The sequence below is a fragment of the Monodelphis domestica genome, chromosome 2 (genome assembly GCF_027887165.1).
Source record: "Monodelphis domestica isolate mMonDom1 chromosome 2, mMonDom1.pri, whole genome shotgun sequence".
Taxonomy (NCBI): Eukaryota; Metazoa; Chordata; class Mammalia; order Didelphimorphia; family Didelphidae; genus Monodelphis; species Monodelphis domestica.
In genome coordinates, this window is record NC_077228.1 from 191,076,311 (window position 1) to 191,099,454 (window position 23,144).

At 36.6% G+C, this 23,144-nt stretch overlaps 1 protein-coding gene across 1 annotated transcript in view; it reads right to left on the reverse strand.

The window, feature by feature from the left end:
- UTP18 (UTP18 small subunit processome component) overlaps window positions 1-23,144 on the reverse strand; it is a 47,644-nt gene that overhangs the window by 12,182 nt on the left and 12,318 nt on the right. Inside the window, exons 6-11 of the mRNA XM_056816600.1 lie at window positions 21,808-21,933; window positions 21,513-21,687; window positions 15,769-15,869; window positions 15,432-15,522; window positions 14,354-14,477; window positions 1,456-1,630 (exon numbers count right to left, since the gene is read on the reverse strand). Of these exons, the coding sequence (XP_056672578.1) occupies window positions 1,456-1,630; window positions 14,354-14,477; window positions 15,432-15,522; window positions 15,769-15,869; window positions 21,513-21,687; window positions 21,808-21,933 (792 nt within the window). The remainder of the gene's footprint in view (window positions 1-1,455; window positions 1,631-14,353; window positions 14,478-15,431; window positions 15,523-15,768; window positions 15,870-21,512; window positions 21,688-21,807; window positions 21,934-23,144) is intronic.

Here is a 23,144-nt window from a genome sequence, read left to right on the forward strand (position 1 = left end):
TTTAAAGCTTTTTTCCCCCATTGTGAATCTTTTAGTGAAAGCATTTTAAGGATTCCTGACCATTATAGTAATAACTACTTGTGATGTCCTTCAATGCAACCTCTTGCTGTGTTAATATAACTTCTATGAAGCCAATTATTTAATATGGATAGAAATCTATGATCCTCCCCTGCCCCTACTCCATTATGTGCCTCAAATTAAAAGCTGTAATTGCAAATTTAATTAAAGGAAGCCTGATAAAACTTTGAAAATTATGATCCAGGAAGTTCCTTTTCACTTTGACACTGCTGTTATCCCAACAATTAGGTGTTCTCAAGTCAGAAGTTCATAAGTGAAAGCCCATTGTATATATGTATGTGTGTGCCCATAATTAAAAGGATGAGTAAGTCCTATAGTTGTCTTCTCTATTCAATATACTAAATCCCAAATAATTACACTTCGTGGTCTCCTACTGTCTTGGATTTATAATTATTATTTTGTAGTAAGATAATCAAGGAGTTTGCATCATTTTAAAGTGGTTTTTAAATAATGAGGCCCACTAACTGACAACACTCACTGAAATGTCAGGACACTGACATTCTTGGTTTCTTTTGAGACATTATAGATTGACTATCTTTTAAAATAATGTAGATTTTTTCTAAATGGCTTTTTAAAAATAAGTGTCAAATATAGTTTTGCCACAATTAGAATCAAGTACATTTTCATGACCACTAAGAAAAATCAAGATACTATCTTATAGAACATTAGATCCTAAAATTTCCTGAAAATTTTTGCTACTATTAAAATAACTGAAGGTCAGATAAATGCTAGAGTATAGTACTTATTTGTGAAAAAAAATTTTAAAGCAGTATTGAGTTTTATCCTCCCCCATCTATTTCACTGTATCACTGTTAGAAAAATGACATGCTGATATCAAAATTTATTATTTTTGCCATAATGAATTTAAATTTCTACAGCTAGCAACATAAGAATTTCCCTTCGCCCTACCGAGGCTATAGATTTCAAAGATACAGATAAGGAATTCTGAAAGGAAACTTTAGAGGAAAGATGAGTTTTATCCCTCATACACTGGCAGAGGGGAGGGAACCTCAAAGGATTTCAAAATAATGACTGAAAAAATTAGATGTTATTTTTGTAACAGAAAAAAAAAAAGTTATTTACCTATTCAACTTAAACTGAGAGTGGAATTCCAGTTTTGCCAAAAGTATGACCATGATATCTGACATACCTAAGAACCAAGGTTATATCCAACCTAGGAAGCTTCCAGACTAGGACCTTTTTTTAATTACTTAACAATAAGTGCCAAGCCTAGAAATAGGTGCATAAGATACATGGCAAGCATATCTTTGGGTTCCTTTTTTAAGCCAACATTTTCTTTTCCAATCTCCTTTTCAAATCCTCATCTTGGATTAAGAAATATTAACAACACTAAAAAGAAAAGGTTTAAAAAGTTACCAATCTAACAGCTTCATTTGCTTCATTAGAGGATATAGCTAGAATTTCTGTGGTAGGACTGAAGGCCATAGAAGTAACACCAGTAACCAAATTCATTATGGCTTTTATTGGCTTCGGGTTAGCTTCTCGAAGACAAGTATCTTGATTATAAACATTTACCACACCAGAACTGGAACTATGAAAGAAAAAAGAAAGCAAATATCAGACTTAAATCATCCAGGAGAGTACTATAAGAATTTTCACAACCTACATGAACACAAATGGATGTAAATGGATATTAAGTGTCATTCATGCAAACTTTGAGAAATTAGGAGCTATATATTATGCGTCTTTGAAAACTAATTAGTCTTAGAAGGTAAGTACTATTAAACTTGTTAGATCTACAAAGCTCAACTACACTACATCCTACAAATGTTGCTTTGATGATTGAAATGTTTAGAAAATGGAAAAAATGATCCCACATTTTAACACATTCATTAATTATAAAGGGAAAAAAGTATAGTTTTGATTCAAACATAATAAATAGCAACAAAACCAAGTAGGTGCTAATTAAATCAAAAGCATTGTTAATTCTCAAGTAGGCAATTGTTTTTTTTTTCTGCTATTGGGAGACCCCAGAAGACCCCAAAAGCCTTGAGAATAGCACTACCATCCACCACTTGCCCTACTTCCTGCTCAACATTCACGTAGAGAAGCCTCACCTAGAGAACCTACCCTAATGGAAATACACCCCAAGTGCTTCTGCAGAGCTATAGCCCCTGCATCTACAGCTACTGAAGATCTGAAGTAGAAAGCTCTTGGATGAGGAACTTGGCACTAATGAAAATGAAAAGGAACTGAGGGGTGGAGGGATTAAAGGTCATGATGAAAAGCAAGCGGGGAGAGAGAGGGACAAAGAGGGAGAAAGGGGGAGAAAGAGGGAGAAAGGGGGAGAGGGAGAGAGCGAGAGCGAGACAGAGAGAGAAATAGAAGTTTATGTATGAATTTCTGAATAAGTAAATGAAATATTTGTGGATAATGGTGAGATCCAAGGTGGGAATATTCCTATGAGTGCTTGAGGGTGCACTATAGGAGTTGCCATGGGATTTGAAGAGACTGAAGAATAGTGAATCTGAGAGAGACTCAACACGAATACAGAAATCCACTAGTAAAAAATGCAAATGTTGGGAAAAGAGGAAGACAAAAAGATATTAAAATTCTTGAGAAAGAGAGGACATTGATGATAGCACACCATAGCTATCATGATCCATATAGAAAGAATAATTTTAAAAGTCTCAAAGGAGGCTTGATGTTAGCAAAGAGAAAGTCTGGAAGTAGCAGTGGGGAATATTCAGACTTCTTCAGGACCAGGTGTGTCAATGCTGTGAAGATACAGCCAGTGCTGGAGAGAATAGTCTAGAGTATGCAGTACTGTTTGGAAGCAGACAAGTCTTAGTGAAAGCAAGTAAATGGGAATCTGAGAGGCTGAGACTGGGGAAGAGTTTGTTCCTAGGTGAGTATGTGATATTGGGATATGAGGAATAGCAGGTAGTGGGAATTCGCTAACCACAAAGGTAGTGTTAACTGACAAATATGTGGTGGAGATACTATCTCTGGTATGGAGGGCTTGTCGTGCCCTCCTAGGGAAGCTCTCCAACCTCTGACCCTCACCTGACACCCAGCTCTCACTTGTGGCTCCCAGTAGCTGCTAGCATGCGGCAGCAGCCACACTCCAGGCAACAGCTTCGACAAGCTGGCTAAACCTTGTGAGGGTAGCCATCGGGTCGTCGACCCCTGGTGAACCAGGGCTTTGCTCACCCAGCATGTGAAGACTACTTTGGCCGAACAGACAGAGGAAACCAATAAGAGGGTTCAATGGCTGAGATGGCGACGCAGCAAAGCACTGTGGAGGGCTTAGGGCATGTTGGAGCACAAAAGACAACACGGCCATCCAATGCAGCTGAGGAAGTCTCCAGGTGTAACTACTGTTCGTGTCAATGGACCCAAGCTTCCAACGCCGAGAGAGTGGGCCTGTCTCTGTGCATCGACTTTTCCACTTAAATCTTCACACACAAGTATCTTTGTGCACACTCATCTACATCACAAATGAAAGCGCACAAAGACAATCGTCATCCTCGGTTACCGAGAGACGACTACTACTACTATGTGGTGGAGAGCCTTGAAGGTGTAGAATGTGTAGTGAAGGAACTGGTCACCTACTACAAGGTTTCCCCTTGATACCTATAGTCATATTTATATCTTTCCACTGTCAACATTTCTGTGTCACTCTAAAACTATCCCAAAGATTTTAGTATTTAAAAAAGTGTTAACTACTGATTTCATATATTTAATTCTAGTCTCCTCATTAAGATTATAAATTCCTTGAGGGCAGGAACCTTTTCTTAGATGAATGTATGAAAATGTATTTAAATGATTATTAAGTACTAAGTCCTATAAATAGAAATAGAAAATAAAGACAGTTCTTGGTCTTAAGGTGCTCACATTTTAACTGAGGAGACAACATGAGAGGTTTAAGCTCCAAGTCAGATGGAAAGGCTTCATGATCTCTAGATCCATAAAGTATAGCAGCAAAGTATATAGTAATATATTTTCCTAAATGTTATTAAATGTTATAAAAGCATAACCATTTCTGATGTTAAAACATTTGGCTCATTGAGTCCTGGTCTGACTTCACTTTCTTCCTTCCTAATTCTTGAACCTAGAGTTAAGCAATTTAAGTTAAGCAATACTAAAAACTTCAAATCCTCTCATTCCTCTGTCCAGTCTCCATTTATCCCTTGCCAAATCCCAGCTCTTAATTATTCCTACTCATGCACTACATAATGTACTACATAAATGTCACACAATCAGGCCTGTTAGCCATGCTATGAATTCATGTTATTTATTCTCAACTAGGCCCCTGTAACAAAGCAACACTTTTATTCTTTGATACTTGATTCCCTGTCTCACACCCCCACAGAAGCTATTCCAAATCTCTCCTCTACCCTCCCCCACCTTCTATTGAGAACCTCACATTTTTTACTAAGTTAATCGAGATCATTCGATAATATCCCTCTTTCCTGTTCTTTTCATCTAAAAATCCCTTGATATCACCACTCTCCCCCCAGCCTCTGACAATTAGCTGAACAAATTCCCTTTGCCAAGGCCAATTCCTTTACAGGTATCCTTGATTCTACATCTTCCTGCTCTAACAAATTGCCTCTTCAGTCATTCCTTCTCTCTTCCTGATGTTTAAGCTCTTGCCATTAACTACTTCCTTCAAACATGCCCAAGTTTCTCCTAAACTGAAAAAGCCTCCGCTAGATCCTACCATCCTTTCAAGATATCATTCTATATTTCCACTCCCTTTCTCATCCAAACTCCAAGTAAAAGGTATCTGTGCACAATGTCTCCATTTCCTTTCCTCTCACTGAACCTTTTTCAGTCTGACTTCCCATCTCGCCACTTAACTGAAATTGCTCTCTACAAAGTTACTGATGGTCTCTTACAGTTTTTTAGCAGTTCTCATCCTTTCTTAACTTCTCTGCTGTCCTTCCCTGTTTCTCCTCCTAACCATCTAACTAAAGGGTCCCTTCCCAGTTTTTTTTTTTTGCTGGTTTGTCTTCTATATAACATCTATTGCGTATTCCACAAGGTTTTGTCAGTCTTTCTTCTTCTCACTGTATTTAGTCTATCTTGGTGACTTCTTCAGCTATCATGAGTTTAATTATCATCTCTAGCACAGGCCTAAATCCAAGCCCCAGATTTTCCCAGTCAACTAACAAGTGTCTGAGGCCAGATTTGAACTCAAGTTTTCCTGACTCCAGGCCCTGCACTCTACCCTCTATGCCAATGGTTGCCCATGGCTCCAAATAATGCTACCCCCCCCCCATATGGCAACATGTGGAATAATGACTTTGAAGTTGTATAATCTGAGCTAAGAGTGCCAAAGAATTTTTTCTCTTTGTTCCAAAATAAGCTAGTTATAGCAATTAATTTGATGCTTTTATTTGGGATATGGAGAATAGTAGGAAATGGGAATTTGCTAACCACAAAGGTAGTGCTGGCTAACAAATATGTGGTGGAGAGCCTTGAAGGTCTAGAATTTTATTTTCTATGAATGGAACTATTAGGAATAAAACATACCCCTTAATCAGTGAACAAATGGTATAAAAAACTTAAGATTCAAACTGAGCATGTTGCAATAGATTAACAATCTGCTAAATGACTGTTGGGTAGAGGGAAAGATTGCACTCTGTATCCCCACCCCACTCCATATATGGTATCTGAATTCTTCCATTTGTCCCTCCTTGAGCATACTCTACATTTTCTTGCTTCTGTCTTTGTTCATGCTGCTCTTTCCAATCTGAAATAATGCTCCCCACCCCCATATCCCTTACCCCTTCTCCAGTAAGATATCCTTCCCCAGCCTCTGGGGCCATTTTAAATGCCATCTCTTTTGATAAAAGTCTTCTCTTCTCCATGACCTATATCCCAATGCAGTCTTGTGCTTGCTCCAAACCTCTTTACTATTTCATCTTCTTATGGCATTTTTATTCTACCTCTTGGTAGTTATTTGTGGGTTTTCTTCATTCTGCCTTTTCCCCTCTGTCTAGACCTATAATTTTATAGATATAAAGAACTGTTAGTGTGAAAATTTCCACTACTGACACAAAACTCTAATGTATAATCTTAAAAGAACTGGATAGACCACTGAGAGATTAACATACTTAACCATGGGACTAGTTAATATACCAGAGGTCTTAATGATTTCAAGGTAGGCCCTTTATTACTCAGGATGTGTCTATTCTACCTGTCAGACTATAAAATCATTGGAGGGCAGGCCATTTCTTACTCACTGTACTGTACCTCACACAATGCCTTGCAGATAGGAGTCGACCCGAGGTGGCATTTGAGCAGGACTGTGGAAGGTTAGGAAGATTGAGATAGATAGATAACAAGGGAAAGGGCATTACAGGTTGGTAGAATAGCAAAAGCAAAAGCACAGACAGGAAGGCATATATGACCAATGTAAGGAACGAAGAAGAATTTAGTCTAAATATTTTGTGATTTTTAAAGGAAGATTAATCTGACAAGAATATACAGGACAAAAGAATGAGGAAAGAATAGCATTAAAGAGATCAGTAAGGAAGCTGGCACAGTTAGTCAAAAGGCATTATAAATGAGAAAGGAGAGGATTCAGTCAAGGAACCTAGCAAAGAAAGAATTAGCAAGATTTAGTGATTGGTTTGATGAGAATGGCAGACACAAAGGAGGGGAAGAATGAATTCAGCTCAAGAGAAATCACACCATATACCCAGATTCTGATTGTCCCTTATGAGACCAAGGCTGGCACTAAAGAAAAAATGCCAGGCTAAAGAATGTGTGAAATTGATCATCTCGACAAGGGAGGGGTCCCAAGGGATTGGAATCTTGAGGAGGGAAAGACTCAGGATGGTAGAGGAGTTGGTCTCTCTAGGTCTTGAGAAGCCGAAGACAGAAGGTGGGAAAAAGACTTTCTCCTGAGGGTTATCCACTTTTTCCTGCTGGTGACTGGAAATCCTTCCCCCAATACTTCCCAATTGAAGGGACTTTCTGAAGAGAAACCTATGCGGACTTTACCTCAGCTCCTGTTGCCCAAGGGTGTGTCAACCTGACTTTCTCTCAGGGGGCTCTCACTGCCAAAGCCTGAGTTCCCCCCAAACTTGAGGAGGGAGGGGAAAGGGTTTAGATAGAGACAGGAACCCCTTTTCCCCATTTTTCTTTCTGTGCTAGTTATTCCTTTGTATTACCTTGATTGAGTTGACATTAAAAAGTTAACTTTCCCAAGCTGAGTGTGAGTGAACAGATCAAGGGGAGACCCTTTAGTCTCAAGTAGTGGAGGGAGGACGAGAGTGAATCTGGGAGAGCAGCTTTAGCTAAGGAGGGAAGGCAGGAGGGGGAACATCTTCAAACCCTCTCTCCTCTCTCTAAGCCAACCCTAAACATCAGCTGTCTCCCCTGAACCCCGCTTTGAGAAGGGGGGAGGGGTCTCTCCTCTTTCCCCCTCTCAATACTGAAAGTCCTTACCCCTCTAATACAAATTAACTTCCCTTTATAATACACTTATGAACAAGGGTACTCTGGACAAGCATACACACTGACTCTCAAATGAAATGGTTGATTTCTGAAGTCTCTACCAGCTCTGATATTACATGATTCTGAAGTTTCAAATATGAATGTTAGAATGCCAGTATGGCTGACAAAAGCTAGGACATAAAAAAGGAGTCACCTGGGGCAAGAGCAGATACTGAGTTTTTGGGGACATGTTAATACCCAATGAAAATATTTTCCAGGACAATAAAAACATGGACTCCCCTAACACTGAGAAGTAAGGCCTCATCTACTTAGGAATCAGTAGCAGGTGTCAGGGATTAAGGGGAAAAAGGACAAGGACTGATCTTTGAGGAATGCATATTAATAGCCTGGGAGAGAGTGTGAAAGTAGGAAGCAAAAAATAAAAAAAGGAGAGCTATCACAGAGAAGAAATGTTCAGGGCACCAGTTTCCAAAAGAAAAAATGGTTTCAAAGGAGAATAGAGATAAATAGTATTAAAAAGTTAAAGAAAATAACTGAGAAAGGAACTGCTGGATGTTACTTGATAAAGAACAGTTCCAATTAATAGATGAGTATAATTCAAATTATAGGATGTCAAGGAAGGAATAGACAGTGAAGAAATGAAGCAGGTATAAATCATTAAAGGAAGGGGATAGCTGAGTAGCTCAGTGGATTGAGAGCCAGGCCTAGAAACAGGAGGTCCTGGATTCAAATCTGGCCGCAGACACATTCCAGCTGTAAAAATGGAGATTTTTAACCCTAGACTTCAATCCCCAGAAGTCCTTGGTATTTCCCAGAATTCCCTATAATCTCACCTGAGCCTCCACGTAGGCAAAATCACAATTGATATTTAACTTGCAGTAATGTCTCCCATGCTTCTTTTCTTCCATTGCAATGATGTAGCAAGTATAGTGGTAAGCTAAGTGTGGGGATTTTGAATGGGCTAATCAGCCATGGGCACGTAGTTTTTATTTTGTATCCTTGATTTCTAATAATCCTTAATAAACCTCATAAAACATATTTTTATTATTAGAGATATAATTTAATTTTTACACAGCTGTGTGACCCTGGGCAAGTCACTTAACCCCCATTGCCTAGCCCTTACCACTCTTCTGCCTTGGAACCAATACACAGTATTGATTCCAAGATGGAAGGTATGGGTTTAAAAAAAAAATTAAGAATAAAGGGGTAAAGATTCCTATTTGACAAAAACTGCTGTGAAAATGAAAAATTTAGTCTGCCAAAAATCAGGTTTAGAATAACTATATATAACAATAAGTTCCAAATGGTAAAATGCAAATACCATAAAAAAAAAAGGAGAGAAAAGGAGGAGATATTCTTCACAACTATAGAGGGGGAAAAGATCATGTTCTAGAAGGCTTAGGCCTATCAGCTCTAGAACTTCCACTGTTACAACTGGTAAAAGGCTACTATGTCCCAGTGTATCTAGACAGGTCAAACCATGCTTAACGACTCCCCAGCCCTCTTCCTTCAATAAGCAATGGCTCTACTGTCCCATCCAACTTCTATGTCAAGGTTTCTAGTTATGGAACCATAATCAAATAATTATCAAATAAAAAAACCTCTCTGGCCATATTCTCCTTGTGCTAAGGCATTATCTCACCCTAGAGTATAAAAATACTTGAAGGGTTTTACTTAACTATGATATTTGTATTTTTAGTGATAGAAAATATATATCATACATAAGATTTCAAAAATGCTTTTTCATTCATTCTTTTATCATTAAATATAAAATAGAAAATTCTGATGACAGAAAATTGAAATATTTTTACACACAAAAAAAATCAAGTTAAAATTACAGAAAGTTTATTGGCAAAAAAACCTTCCACTCTGATAAAGTTCTGATATCCAAGATATATGGGAAATGTATATATTTTGTGTATGTGTGTGTGTGTGAAAGAACAAGAGATAATAGTTGTAAAAATATTAAAAAAAGGAAAAGGAACTACTTATACAAAAATATTTATAGCTGTTCTTTTTTTGTGGTGGCAAAGATTCCCATCAATTGGGGAATAGCTAAACAAATTGTGTTATATGATGGTAATGGAATGCTACTGTACTCTAAGAAATGATGAGCAGAATGATTTCAGAAAAAGCTGGAAAGACCTTCATGGACTGATGCAGAGTGAAATAAGCAAAACTGGGAGAACATTACACACAGTAAGAGCAAAAATGTGAAATGATCAACTGTGATAGGCTTTACTCTCAGCAATACAATGATTCAGGACAATTCTGAGGGACTTATGACAAAAAATACTATCCACTTCCTAAGAAAGAATTGTTGGAGTTGGAATGCAGATAAAAGTATCTGATTTTTCACTTCAGTTTATTTGGGTTTTTATTGTATATGATTATTCTCTTACAAAAAAATGAATATGGAAATATGTTTTGCAAGATAATTCAAATTGCTTGCCAACTCCAGGTAGAAAAGGGGAGGGAGACAATTTAGATCACACTAATTGCAGAAAACTTATGTGGAAATTTATTACATGTAATTGGTAAAATAAAATATCTTCATAATAATAATAAAGAAAATTCTCAAAAGAAGAAATTCTAAATTGTCAATACTCACATGAAAAGATACTCCAAATTATTAATGTAAATAAATTAAAATAACTCTGAGGTCTTATCAAACAAGTTAAAAAGACAAAATTTGTGAGTAGAGGACTACTGATGGGCAAAATAGTGAACCAATCATCCTCAAAAGCAATTCAGAATTATAGCCAAAAAGTCACCAAACCATTTGTACCATTTGATCTAGTGATAACACAATTAAGCACAGACTCCAGAGGTTAAAAAAAAAAGGAAAAAAATCCCAAATATACAAATATATTTATACAGGAGCACTTTTGCTGTGGTACAGACCTAGAAACAAGGGAGGTGCCAATCAAAATGCATAATGGTTCAACTAATTACAGCATGCAGATATAATGAAACATTACTACACCATATAAAAATGACAAAAAGGGAGTCTCAAGAGAAGAACCCTAGGATAAACCATATAAAGTAAAACAGACTAAAATGAGAAGAATCAGGAAAATAATTTATACAATGACTATTATACTGCCAAAGAAAACTGTTAAAGATTCTGCTCGACTATGACCAAGAATCTACAAGGCTAATTATGAAGCTTATTTCCCAAATTCTAGATGAGAGATGTCATACCAGAGCTACAGAATGAGACACATATCTTCAAAAAGAGCTAGTGTGGGTGTTTCCAGTGTTGAATCTCCAATTTACTTTTAGACATCTCTTACTGGTGTATAAGTGGAAATTTTCTACCTTTGAACTATGTCCCCCAGAATTCCTTTTGTATCTCCCAGCATCCCTTTCCCTGCATCTTCACGTTTGGGTTATTATGTTATTGTTTATAACTTCCTGTGACTCCTCCCTTTTCCTCTTCTCTTGAGACCATGACTTGAGTTAAATAGCTCCTTTTTTAACTCTAGTTTTTATTTTAGTTATTTTAATACATCTTATATATAAATACTTGAGTTATTGTATATTAATTTTAATTCTCACACTGGATATCCCAGAGGCATCTTAAACTCAACATGTCCAAAATGGAACACATTATCCTTCCCCACACAACCCTCTCCTTTTCCTAATCTCCTAGTTACTGGAGAGGGCACCACCATACTTCTAGTCACTCAGGCTCAAAACCAAGGTGACATCCTCAACCTATCCCTTTTGTTTCCTTCCCACCTATCCAATCTGTTGCCAAGTCCTATTGATTCTACCTTCATGATGTCTGATATACATTTGTTTTTTTCCTTTGACATTCTCTATGCCCTGGTAGAGGTCCTTATCATGCCAAGCCTGAATTATACCAACAGCCTTCTGGTTGGTCTCCTTGCCCACTCCAGTCCACCCTCCACTCTGCTATTAAAGTGATTACAGGTATAATTATGTCACCACTCTATTCAACAAGCTCTAGTGGCTCCCTATTGCCTCCAAGATCAAACATAAAATCCTGTTTATCATTCAAACCTCTTTTATAACCTAGCCCCTTCGTACCTTCCCAGACTCCTAATTTTTCACTCTCAACCATGAATCCTGTGACTCAGTGATACTGGCCACCCTATGTCCTGGCTCCATACCTTTGTTGCTCCTCCAGGCCTAGGCTGCTATCCCTCCTCATCTTTTCCTCTTTCTGGCTTCCTTCAAGTCTTGGTTAAAATCCCATCTTCTACAAGAAGCCTCTCGATTCCTTCTGAAATTATCTCCAATTTACACTATATGTTCATTATTTGAACAATTGTTCTCATATTATATCCCCCAATTAACAGCTTTCCCCGGGGCAGGTGAGTAGGAGGGTGTCATTACAGTGATTAAAAAAAATTTATTTTAAGGATGTCAATTATAGATTTTTTTAAATTAACAGAATACAGCAAGAAACAGAGATAAGCAAAGCAGTACAGAATTATCATGTTAAATTTAATATACTTAAAAGCAAGCTACATGTACTAAGTCTTAATACAATCCTTTCCTATAGTTTTTTTTTTTTAAACCCTTACCTTCCGTCTTGGAGTCAATACTGTGTATTGGCTCCAAGGCAGAAGAGTGGTAAGGGCGAGGCAATGGGGGGTCAAGTGACTTGCCCAGGGTCACACGGCTATAGTTTGTTTTTTTTAAAAAACCCTTACCTTCTGTCTTGGAATCAGAAGAGTGGTAAGGGCTAGGCAATGGGGGGGGTTAAGTGACTTGCCCAGGGTCACACAGCTGGGAAGTATTTGAGGCCGGATTTGAACCTAGGACCTCCCATCTCTAGGCCTGGCTCTCAATCCACTGAGCCACCCAGCTGCCCCCATCCTATAGTTTTTCATATGGATATATCTATTTCTGTTTCTTAAGCTCCTAATAAAAAAGAGAATTAAAAAAAAAGAAAAAAGTAGACTTTATATCCATCAATAGAGAGAAACAGCAAGAGAATCAAAATAATGAGTATTTTTTTGGTTTTGCTTTTTAAATCTAGGGGGAAAGAAACCTATGTTTGGAAAGCATAGGTTAAAAAATAGTGGAGGGGAAAAAGAGACGCTACAGAAGAGGGGACAAGTGAGATATGGTTCTCAAGAAGCAGGAAGGGATGAAGTAGAATAAAAAGTCTAAATGAACTAGCTAACCTTCAAGAGGCATATTTTTTGAGGCTACAGTGAAGGATCAAATAGCTACATAGGCAGATTTGTTGAGGTTAAGAGTAGAATAAACCGAATTCACTACAGATAGCCTCAATCCTCATAGTAAATTTAAGAGCTGAGGTCATCCACTGAAAGTTAATGAGGAGGAAAAATTGGGTCTTTGGGAAATAAAAGCTCTAGAATAGCTATGGTGAGCTCAAACCAGAGAATCAATAATAACGGTAAAGTCAGCAATAGTCCTCTTGTAATTGTTCAATGCTACATAACTTTGTAAAAGGCTTAAGGAAAATCCTTTAATATCTATATTTCTTAATGAGGAAAATAATTCACAAAAAAGTTAGCTGATCTGCAAGATTAGTTTGTAAGCAGCAAAACCCAGGCCACAATGTAAATCTGACTCCCAGTCTCTGCTCTTCCTAATGCAATCTACCTTTAACTATAGTTTCTTTTTAAGATATGAAAAGATACCCACGAAAATGCATTAATCTAAGCCAATTTCAAACATTGTCCTGTAGAGAAAATCTTTATACTAACTACACAAATACATTAAATTCAAACACTAGCAACAACACAACCAAAAAGGCCCAACAAACTAAGGAAGGTGTCAGCCATTAAAGTATTATATTCATGAAGAGATGGGTTGTGAAAAACTGTCCTAAACTAAATTGGAAGGGAAAGAGGAGAGAAGATAATATTTCAGTCATTTTTTAAATGCCCGATGGGAGCTAACTAATTAAAGAAATTCTCTGATGTGTAGCTATTTAAATAATCCATTTCTGAGATTACTATGTGTAACTGTGCAAAGAACATAAGGCATGCAGTCAGGAAATCTGAGCTCCAGAAAAGGCCTTGTGAATAAAGGAACCCTAGGTAATCACCCAACTGCTCCAAACCTCAGTTTCCTTATATGCCAAATGAGGGGACAAATTAGATTTTCAATAAGATTACTTCTAGATGTCAAAATATGATTCTTACAAAACTGGATTTTTATCTAAGAGCTACCATAAATGTAGTTGTTACTTTAGGTAACTGGGGGGGTGAAGGAGAGGGGAAGATGTCCATTTTAAGAAAAATCTCAATAATGAAGAATACTTAAAAAAGATAAAAATGAAAATCAACATTTAAGCTGCCTTAGAAAAAATTCTCTATTATATAATATGGTTGTCTCAGTTCATTCCAACTTGTGAAGATCTTTTTGGAATCAGATTTAGATAATCAATGTGTTAAAATCTCCAAGCTTGGTGCTTGCCATCTGCAAATTTGACAAGTAGGCCATCTAAACTTTCATCATAATCAGCATTAAAAATGTTAAGCAAATACAAGATCAACAACCTATTCCAGGGTACTCCACTAAGAAATTTCCCCTCCAGCAGTAAAATGGTAAAAATAGTTACACAAATGTTAGGACATGACAAAATTGTTGCTTCAATTATAAAATAAAATGTAAATACTATGCCACCCCACATCTTATTGGTTCAACAGCTGTTATAGAAATACTAAAATTAAGACAAGTGCTACAGCAATAATAAGCAGCAGGTATTCTGATTTTAGACCATCATTAAGAATTTTGAGTTAATTCTATGAAGAACAGCACATACATTTTCTAGCATTATCATTAATTTATATAAAGTGCTAAGAGGTTACAACCATTTATCTTTACTTACCCACAAGCTACATATTGTCCATTCCTAGAAACTGCAATGCTTAATCCTCGTAAACACCCTTCATCAGTAAATTTGTTCAGGCATTTCCTGGTATTCACATCCCAAATGTAAACTTCACCATCCACTGAACAAAAGAACAAAAGAGGGAGAGGTAACATTACAATTTTATCATCTCAAAGCAAATATAAACCCAACAGTCCTTGGAGTCATCCAGGAATTACCAGGTGGACATAAAACAAGCACTACATGGGGACAGTCTGTGACAACTCAAGACAACAGTTTTCACCTCAAATTAAACTTTAGTCAGTGACAAGAGAGCAGCTAAGTAGCACAGTGAATAGCATCAGGTCTGGAAACAGGAAGACCTGAGTTCAAATCCAGCCTCAGATACTTACAAGCTATGTGACCCTGGGCAAGTCACCTAACCCTGTTTGCCTTAGTTTCTTCATCTGTAAAATAAGCTGGAGAAGATAGCAAATCACTCCACTGTCTTTGCCAAGAAAACCTCAAATGGGGTGATGACTGAAGTGACTGAATAACAATGACTAAGTAGTTATATTTCATAATAGATTACTAGCATCAAGTTTTTAGACAACAAAATCAGAATTCTAAATGTTCTATTTACAAATTCCTATAAATTTGATAAGTATTCTTATTTTCTATAAACTTGAACCACCTCAGGGCATTAAAACAATAGAATAATGATCTACTGAAAGTAGATTGTGGAATCTGTCACTAAAAAAGTATATTAATGGGGCAGCAGATAAGATGGCTTAGTGAATAAAGCCAAATCTGGCCTCACTTTCTAGCTGTGTGACCCCAGACAAGTCACTTAATCCCAAATGCTTAGCCCTTAACACTCTTCTGTCTTAGAATCAACATAGTATCTATTCTAAGACAGAAGATAAGGGCCGAAAAAAAGTGAATAAACCAATTTTTAAAATATAAAACTATTTTTCATACCATGGTTTGGCCATTCAAGGAAATAAAATTTAAGAAAATAAATCAAATTTAGTTTCATAAAACTTGAAGATTTTAATAAACACATCAATACCATGCTATTAGTCATTAAACTTACCAGAGCTGGCATATATCTTTGTGCTATCTGATGAAAAAGCTGATGTAGCTACTTTTCCATTAATTTTCATACTGCCAATCAGCTCTTTAGTCTAAAAGATAAATAGGAATCAACAAGTTGTTTTAAAGGACCGCATCATGCTGTCTAAAAACCACCTATTTTCCAAGTTTTTTTGCTCTTCTCTACTTTGAAGATTATTCTCCCCTAAGAATCAAGTTTTCTTCAATGGCCTATACTCCCTTATTTGAGACAGGGTTCAAGTGTATAGCAACCTGGGAATATTTAAGAGTCCCACAGTAGACATACAACAGGAAAATAAGCATTAGCAATAAGTCACCTTCATTGAAAGTAGATGAAAATATCCCGAGGAACCATTTAAGAGCAAAAAGGATCCATCTGGAGATACTTCAAAGTTTCTGACAAACTTCTCCTTTAAACCTTAAAAAAGGAACAAATTAATTCAATAGAGCTTAATCATTTCAATCAAGTTAAGAAATTGCTTAGTATAAAATGTTAGGGCTCTACTGCTAGAGTCCTCTTTTATTAAGATTCCTGTAGTTAAAGAGTCAAAATCAAAAGTGGTTAGAAACAAGAAAGAGTAAGCAGCGGTTAGAGAAAGGCATATCCAAGATCTAGATAAAACAGCAACATGGCAATACCAAGAACAAAGGCAAAACAAGGAAGCAATGAACTCAGGCTAGAGCAAGGATCCAGCTCTCCAAGCAGATTTAATGTTGAGCAAAAGGTTTATCTGAGGAAGTGAATGTAGTAAGTTTATGGACTTTTTTGAGAATCAGGCTTTGGGGTAATCCTTGCCTTCACCTTCCCCCAATGTACTCCATCTGCAGGCAGTTTGAACTGGTTGCTGACGTCATCTCCTGAAAAAAGTATGCCTACACAGCAAAAGGCCCCAGCAATTTTCACACCTTTGGTTCTGAATAGTTTCCATTAATTTTCAGTCCACTCTTTAGGGTGCTTTAAAATATATCAGCATATTGGCAAAAATAATTCCTCAACAAAAGCTATGGCTATTCCCTCATTTTCTCTTGTTTTACAACTATAGCCAATATTTCTAGTACTATATCAAACAGAAGGGGTGACAATGGACATCCTTCTTTCAGCCTTCATCTTACTGTAAAGTATTCTAATTGGTCTTTAGTACAAATGATGATAGTTCTTGGTTTTGGATATATACTAGCTATCAATTTTAAAAAAGGTCCATTTATTCCTATGTTTCCTAGGATTTTTCTTGCAAAAATGAATGTTGTATTGTGTTAAATTTTTTGCACAACTAAGATGGTAGTCACCCTAATATTAAATCAATAGTATTCCTGATGTAAATAAAACTTGATCACAAATATAATCTTTATGATGTTGTTCTAGCCTCTTTGCTAAAATCATTATTTAAAATATTTGCATCTATGTTCATTATTAGAAAGAATGTTCTACAGTTTTCTTTTTCTCCTTTGATACTCCTTGGTTTATTTTATAGTTGTACTTGTGTCATATAAATTATTTGATAGTATCTCTTCTTTACTCTTTTTGCAAATAATTTATATAACAATGGAAATCATCTTTAAACTGCTGGAGAGAATTCATTCAGGAATCTAGCTAGTTCTGAATTCCTCCCGAAGTTCATTTACTATCCTGAAATTTGATTACTTAAATTCTCTACTTCTTGATCTATTAACCCTGATCATGAATATTCATTTACTTAATTAAGTTTATGATTTTAGGAATCAGAGGCAGCTGGTGACACAGTGGATAAGCCACACAGTGGCTTGCAGTCAGGAAAACCTAAGTTCAAGTTTGACTTCAGATACTTGCTAGCTATAAATGACCCTAGACAAGTCATTTAACTGTTTGCTTCAGTTTTCTCATCTGCAAAATAATAAAAACAGTATGTGGAGGCAGCTAGATAGCTCAGTGGATTGAGAGCCAGGAGGTTCAAATCTGGCCTCAGACACTTCCCAGCTGTGTGACCTTGGGCAAGTCACGTTGACATGGGCACTGTACCCCAGAAACCCAGGTGAACTATTATCAGGGGAACTCCCTTGTTTTTCCTGACTCTGAACCTAAAAACACCCAATGACCCCTCTAGGATCCTGAGATGACTATCTTCCTTTGATCATCCTCTAGATGGACAGAAAGATGCACCTTCAAGCCACACCTTGATCCTATCAGACATCTGTTTGTCCCCTAAAACTAAGGAATCTTTATGTCCCCAGGCAGACCCCAGTATGATCACCCCCACCCCATGCCTGAGTGACTCTCTTGTAAAAAAATGTATAAAATCCCCAGAACTGATGTCGTCTGGGGGACAGCCTCTCCTTTCATGCTGTCCTCCCAGGGAACTGCTCCCCATCTTGCTGTTCTACCTTGCTATCCTCCTGGCCACTTTCAACATTACTTTCTAAATTAATAAATCTCTTTTTGTTTTTAAGCTAAGTTTTGGAGTCATTGCATGCTTGCAAAAGGCATCCTTCCCAAACCCCAAAAGGTATCCTTCCTACCCATAACAACTTGACCCCCATTGCCTAACCCTTACCACTCTTCAGCCTTAGAACCAATATATAGGATTGATTCTAAGACGGAAGGTAAGGGTTAAAAAAAAAAAAAAGCAGTACATACCACCTTGCAGGGTTGTTCTGAAAATCAAATAACATAATATCTGTAAAAGGACTTCATGTGCCTGACACAAATTAGGTGTTACAAAAATGCTTATTCCCGGTCCTCTTCCTTTCCCTTTTTACAATTGGGGGGGCCTTATTGTAGATATATTTATTTTTTGGTAACATAAAGTGACACTAATTAACAGTAACTCTAAGGTTACATAGCTGGGCAAACTTTTGATAATATTCTCTTCTTTGATCACAAATTCTCTTTTTTGTTTCTGAAATTAGTAATTTGGTTTTCCTCTAATGGGTTTTTTTAATTGCTACTAGTTTTATTTTCAATGAGGTTTTTTTAATTCTTTAGATTTTCAGTATTTCTATTTTGTTCAATCTGGTCTCAGATACTTCCAAGCTGATTGACCTTGGGTAAGTCTCTTAACACTAATTGCCTAAGACCATTCTTCTGCCTTGAAATGGATATTCAGCATCAAGATATAAGGATTTTTTTTTAAAGGATTTCTATCTTGGTGTTTCAGTAGGTTCTTAAACTCGTTTTCTAGTATTTTTAGTTACAGTTCCAATTCACTGACCTGCTCTTTCTCTCTTTTGCTTAAAAAAAAAATTAAAACATTTGTTCTTTGACCTAATAACTCCGTAGGTTACAATCTTTAGTCTAATTTATTTTCACTACTTTCTTCAGCGACATTTGATTTAATATAAATTTTACTGCAAAAACTACAATTTCCTCCCCTTTTCTCATCTATTTTTATCTCTACTCAGAACTTCTTTTCAGTACACAGAATATCTTTCAAAGCCTTAATACAGTACAATTGAAACTAAGGTATTAGCAAAGAACACCTAACACAGGAAATATTAGATAAATTTGGCTTAGGTCTTTAAAAGAGACAAAGAAAGTTGAGGACATGAGGAAAGGTCTAAAAGAAAAGGACTCCAAGTACTGGAAAAACCACAACAGCACTGGAGAATTACAGTAGAATCAGTCCTAAACAGATGATCTGGAGAAAAAGAAGAAAATCAGATGATCTGGAGAAAAAGAAGAAAATCAGAGAAAAAGTGAGAAAGAAAAAACAAGAATCATCCTTTTAAACGTGTATTTGTAGCAAAAACAGCTAATATCTAATCATTATTTGCAGATGACATGATGAGGTACCTAGAAAATATAACTACCTCAACAAAAAAATTAATGTTGATGATTAAAGCAAAACTGCAGTTAAAAAAAATAACCTGCAGGGAGCCGCTAGGTGGCTCAATGAATTGAGAGCCAGGCCTAGACAGGAGGTCCTAAATTTGACCTTGAACATTTCCTAGCTATGTGACCCTGGGCAATTCACTTAACCCCTAGTGCCTAGTTCTTACTGTTCTTCTGTCTCAGAACCAATACACAGTATTGATTCTAAGACAGAAGGTAAGAGACTTAAAAATTTTGTTAATTACCTGCAAAAATATTTGCATTTTTTCTTTAACAACAAAGAGAAAGAAAATGTAATTTAGTGCATTTAATGTAATACCTTATCAAAATACTAAGGTGCTTCTGTAGAGAAATGGACAAAATCTTAAAGATTTGAAAAAAATGGGCAAGAATATCAAGAGATTAAAGAAAAAAATCAGGAAGTTGTTTCTGCATTACCAGACTTTATACATACTGCAAAATAGTTTATCATCAAATTTGACTAGTATTGGGTAAAAAAAAATTAAACAGATCAAAGGAATAATCATAGGTACATAAGAATTCAAAAACCAAATGGGTACAAAGGATTTGTATTTGATTAATCTGCTAAGCAAACTTGGGAGAAAATATTCATCACTAAACAAACATACTTTGAAGAAATTGTTAGGAATTTGGAAAACAGACTTAACTGAATTAGAGGGAGAAAAGAAAGGAAGGAGGGAGAAAAGAAAGGAAGGAGGGAGGAAAGCAGGAAGGAAGGAAATCAAATGGAGAGGAAACAAATTTCTTCTTGATTCAAAAAATACCAAGAATTATTAGAGGCATGATTCAATAATCAAATTAATAATATATACAATAACAACTGAAAATATTTTCATACAGTCAAAAGTTAGAATAACATGTTGAGAAAATAGTACAATAAATATGAAAGATTAAGAACTGGTTTTAAAATATATAAGGAAATATTAGAAAGTCACAATGGTAATTCTTAGTATACAATTAATAAATGATCAAAGGATGGATAGAGGCAATTTTCAAAAACACCAACACTGTAAATAATCATTTTTTTTAATGTTCAGTAACAATTGAAGAAATGAAAATCAAAACAACTTTAGGGTATTGCCTCATAACTGTCAAATTTATAAAAATAAAAGCAACAAAACTCAAGTAAAAGTTATGGAGAAACTGCTACTCATTCATTGATGATGAAATTGAAAATTTATCTAATTTTTTAGAGAATAATCTCACCATACATTGAAAAAAAAACAAAAAAACACAAAAATGGCACATAATTTTGACCCAATAATTTCATTTTGGGGAATACATTCTAAAAATACTAACAAAAATACTAGTTGTTAAAGGGCTTTCTCATAGCACTATGATATTCAGAACTGGAAACAACCAAAATATCCAATGCCAGAGGATTGAGGAAATAAACATCAGCACATTAATATAGCCTAATGGTCCACATCTATGATTTCATCAAGGTAGTAACTCTGAGGAAACTCCCAGCACCAAGAAAAATCTATATATTAATCTCAAGGTATTGCCCTGGGTTAAGAAGTCAGAGACATGTTAGAGACATAACTTTATTCTAAATCTTCCTGATTCTACAGCTGTGGCTCTCTATCCACTGTTATACTAACCTTCATTCATAAAATAGTAAAAAAAAATACCAAAATGATTCTACAACATGGTGTAAAATTGGGAGCAGTACTACACTTAAAACAAGTGGCAACACCAAGTTAAACACTTGAAACATCTTAGGAAGTCTGAGGAATACTGTGAAGTGAGGTAAACTAAGTCACTGACCAGAAAACCTGTTTTTCCCTGGGGAAAGCAGAAATCAGAACTGAGCTTTCCTGTGAAGGTCAGTCAGCTCAGATTCAAAACAACATAAGTCAGGCTTGGTGAGAAAGTAACTACCTTAATGCTGCCAGCTAGGATAAGATATACAATGGAAGGTCCTGTACCCCACGCCACTGACTAATATAGCTTCTAGACGATAATGCTGCTTATTCCATCAAGGTTATGTCTCATAATGAACATTGTTTGCTTTGTATCTTGCACCCTATAAAAACTGCAGTGTAACTTCAGTCTAGTGCAGCTTTCATTATGCAGGTTTGCTCTGGCCAGTAATAAATAAATATTGGTTCCATTAATTTGAACTTCTGGGTGTCCAGACTCGATTTATGAAGTGTACCACTTCAATGGATACAAAAACTTTAACTAAACTGACACTAATTTCAAAAGAAACAAACATATAAACACCCTTACCCCTTACTTGATGCACAGGAATCACATTTCCACCCATCATGTCATATACATAAAGTATCTTGCTGAGATTGCTTGTGGCCAGCACTTCTTCTCCACTGGCACTGAAACGGGCCCTGTATACAGGAAATTGTTCTAAATAGATGCTCTGAATTTTAGGATTTGTTTCTCCATCAACCTGTCAGAAAAAGAACATGTTTGGTTACTACAATGTCCTCACCTCTCCTCCTAATACACATGCACAAGTAATTCGTGTGCTATTACCACCCATTCAGTCTCCATAAGAGTAAATGCATGCCTGAAACAAGGATATAGCATTATCCAATCCAGCAACCATAATAACTTGAGCACGAGGGTGGAACTGCACTGATGAGATCTTAGCAGAAGAAGGACGTTCAGCATTTGCATTCAAGCAGCTCTTCATCTGTGGAAGAAAAATATGAACATGACTACAATGGGAAGAAATCAGAGGCTAATTAACCAAAACAATCTAATTTCCCAACTGTGAATCCCCAGCACTGATTTTGCTTTGCATATTGGGGGATGGGGGGAAATGGTTTCCCAATAAATATTTATTGGATTTAATCATATGGTCAGGTGCTTTTTATTGACTCTAGAAGACCAAAACATCTTTTGAGAGTAGAGAATAGGAGACTCAAGGGACTGAGAAATAAATGAGAGTCCAGGATTTTAGTCCCAACTCTACTAAATGGTAGCTATGTCCCAACTAAATGGTAGCATTTAGTAGCTATGTTGTTACCTTAGGCAAATACAATTACTCTGGGCCCTGTTTTCTTATTCTAAAAACTGTGTACATGAGGGAAGGATGAAGCAGGGAGGCAGGAGGAAATAGCTTAGAATGTTTCTAATACTCATATATGAATAATAAAATTTGATCTATATCTTGATGCTTTGTTACAATCCTAATCATCTTCCTTTCCCCAATGATTTCCTTTTTATTTAGAGTAAAGGTAGTTGCAGAGTCACAAAGAGCAAAGAAAAAAATATCTAGGATTCTCAATTCCCAAGATCCAAGAGTTTAACAACATATCCTAAACCAGTTTTGGCATATATTTTCAAGTTTAAATGCCCAAACTACAACTTTAAGGTGCCTGTGAGCCCCCTGCATAATTTCAGAAGGCAGAGAGGAGGAAGTCCTTGCTTTGGGTGGCTGAAAGGGGGTATGCAAAAAATGTCCTCAGGAGTGGTAAAGAGGGGGAACAGAGCAGATCACCCAGGGCCAGCCTGGCATGCATGCCAATCTTTTGCCAATGCTGTCCTAGATCATGTTGGCGAACCTATGACATGTATGCTGGAGCAAGCTAGAGGGGGCTGTTCCCTTCCCCCTCTCCATGCAAGCCTGAGGACATATCTCACATGGCCTGGCCTTCTGCCCAGCAGTCCAATGGGAACACTTCTTCCCTCCTGTCTGGGGCAATTCAGGGGGCTCACATGTGGCACAAGGTTTGCAGTTTGAACACTTGGTCTCTAAGGTCTCAAAAAGGTTCACCATTACAGTCTTAGACAGATCCCTTTAATATCATGTATCCTATCATGGAAAAACAAAAACAAAAATATCTATGAAGTAAATGAGTAAAAAACTTGCCAAACCCCAAGGATGAAGTGATATTGTAT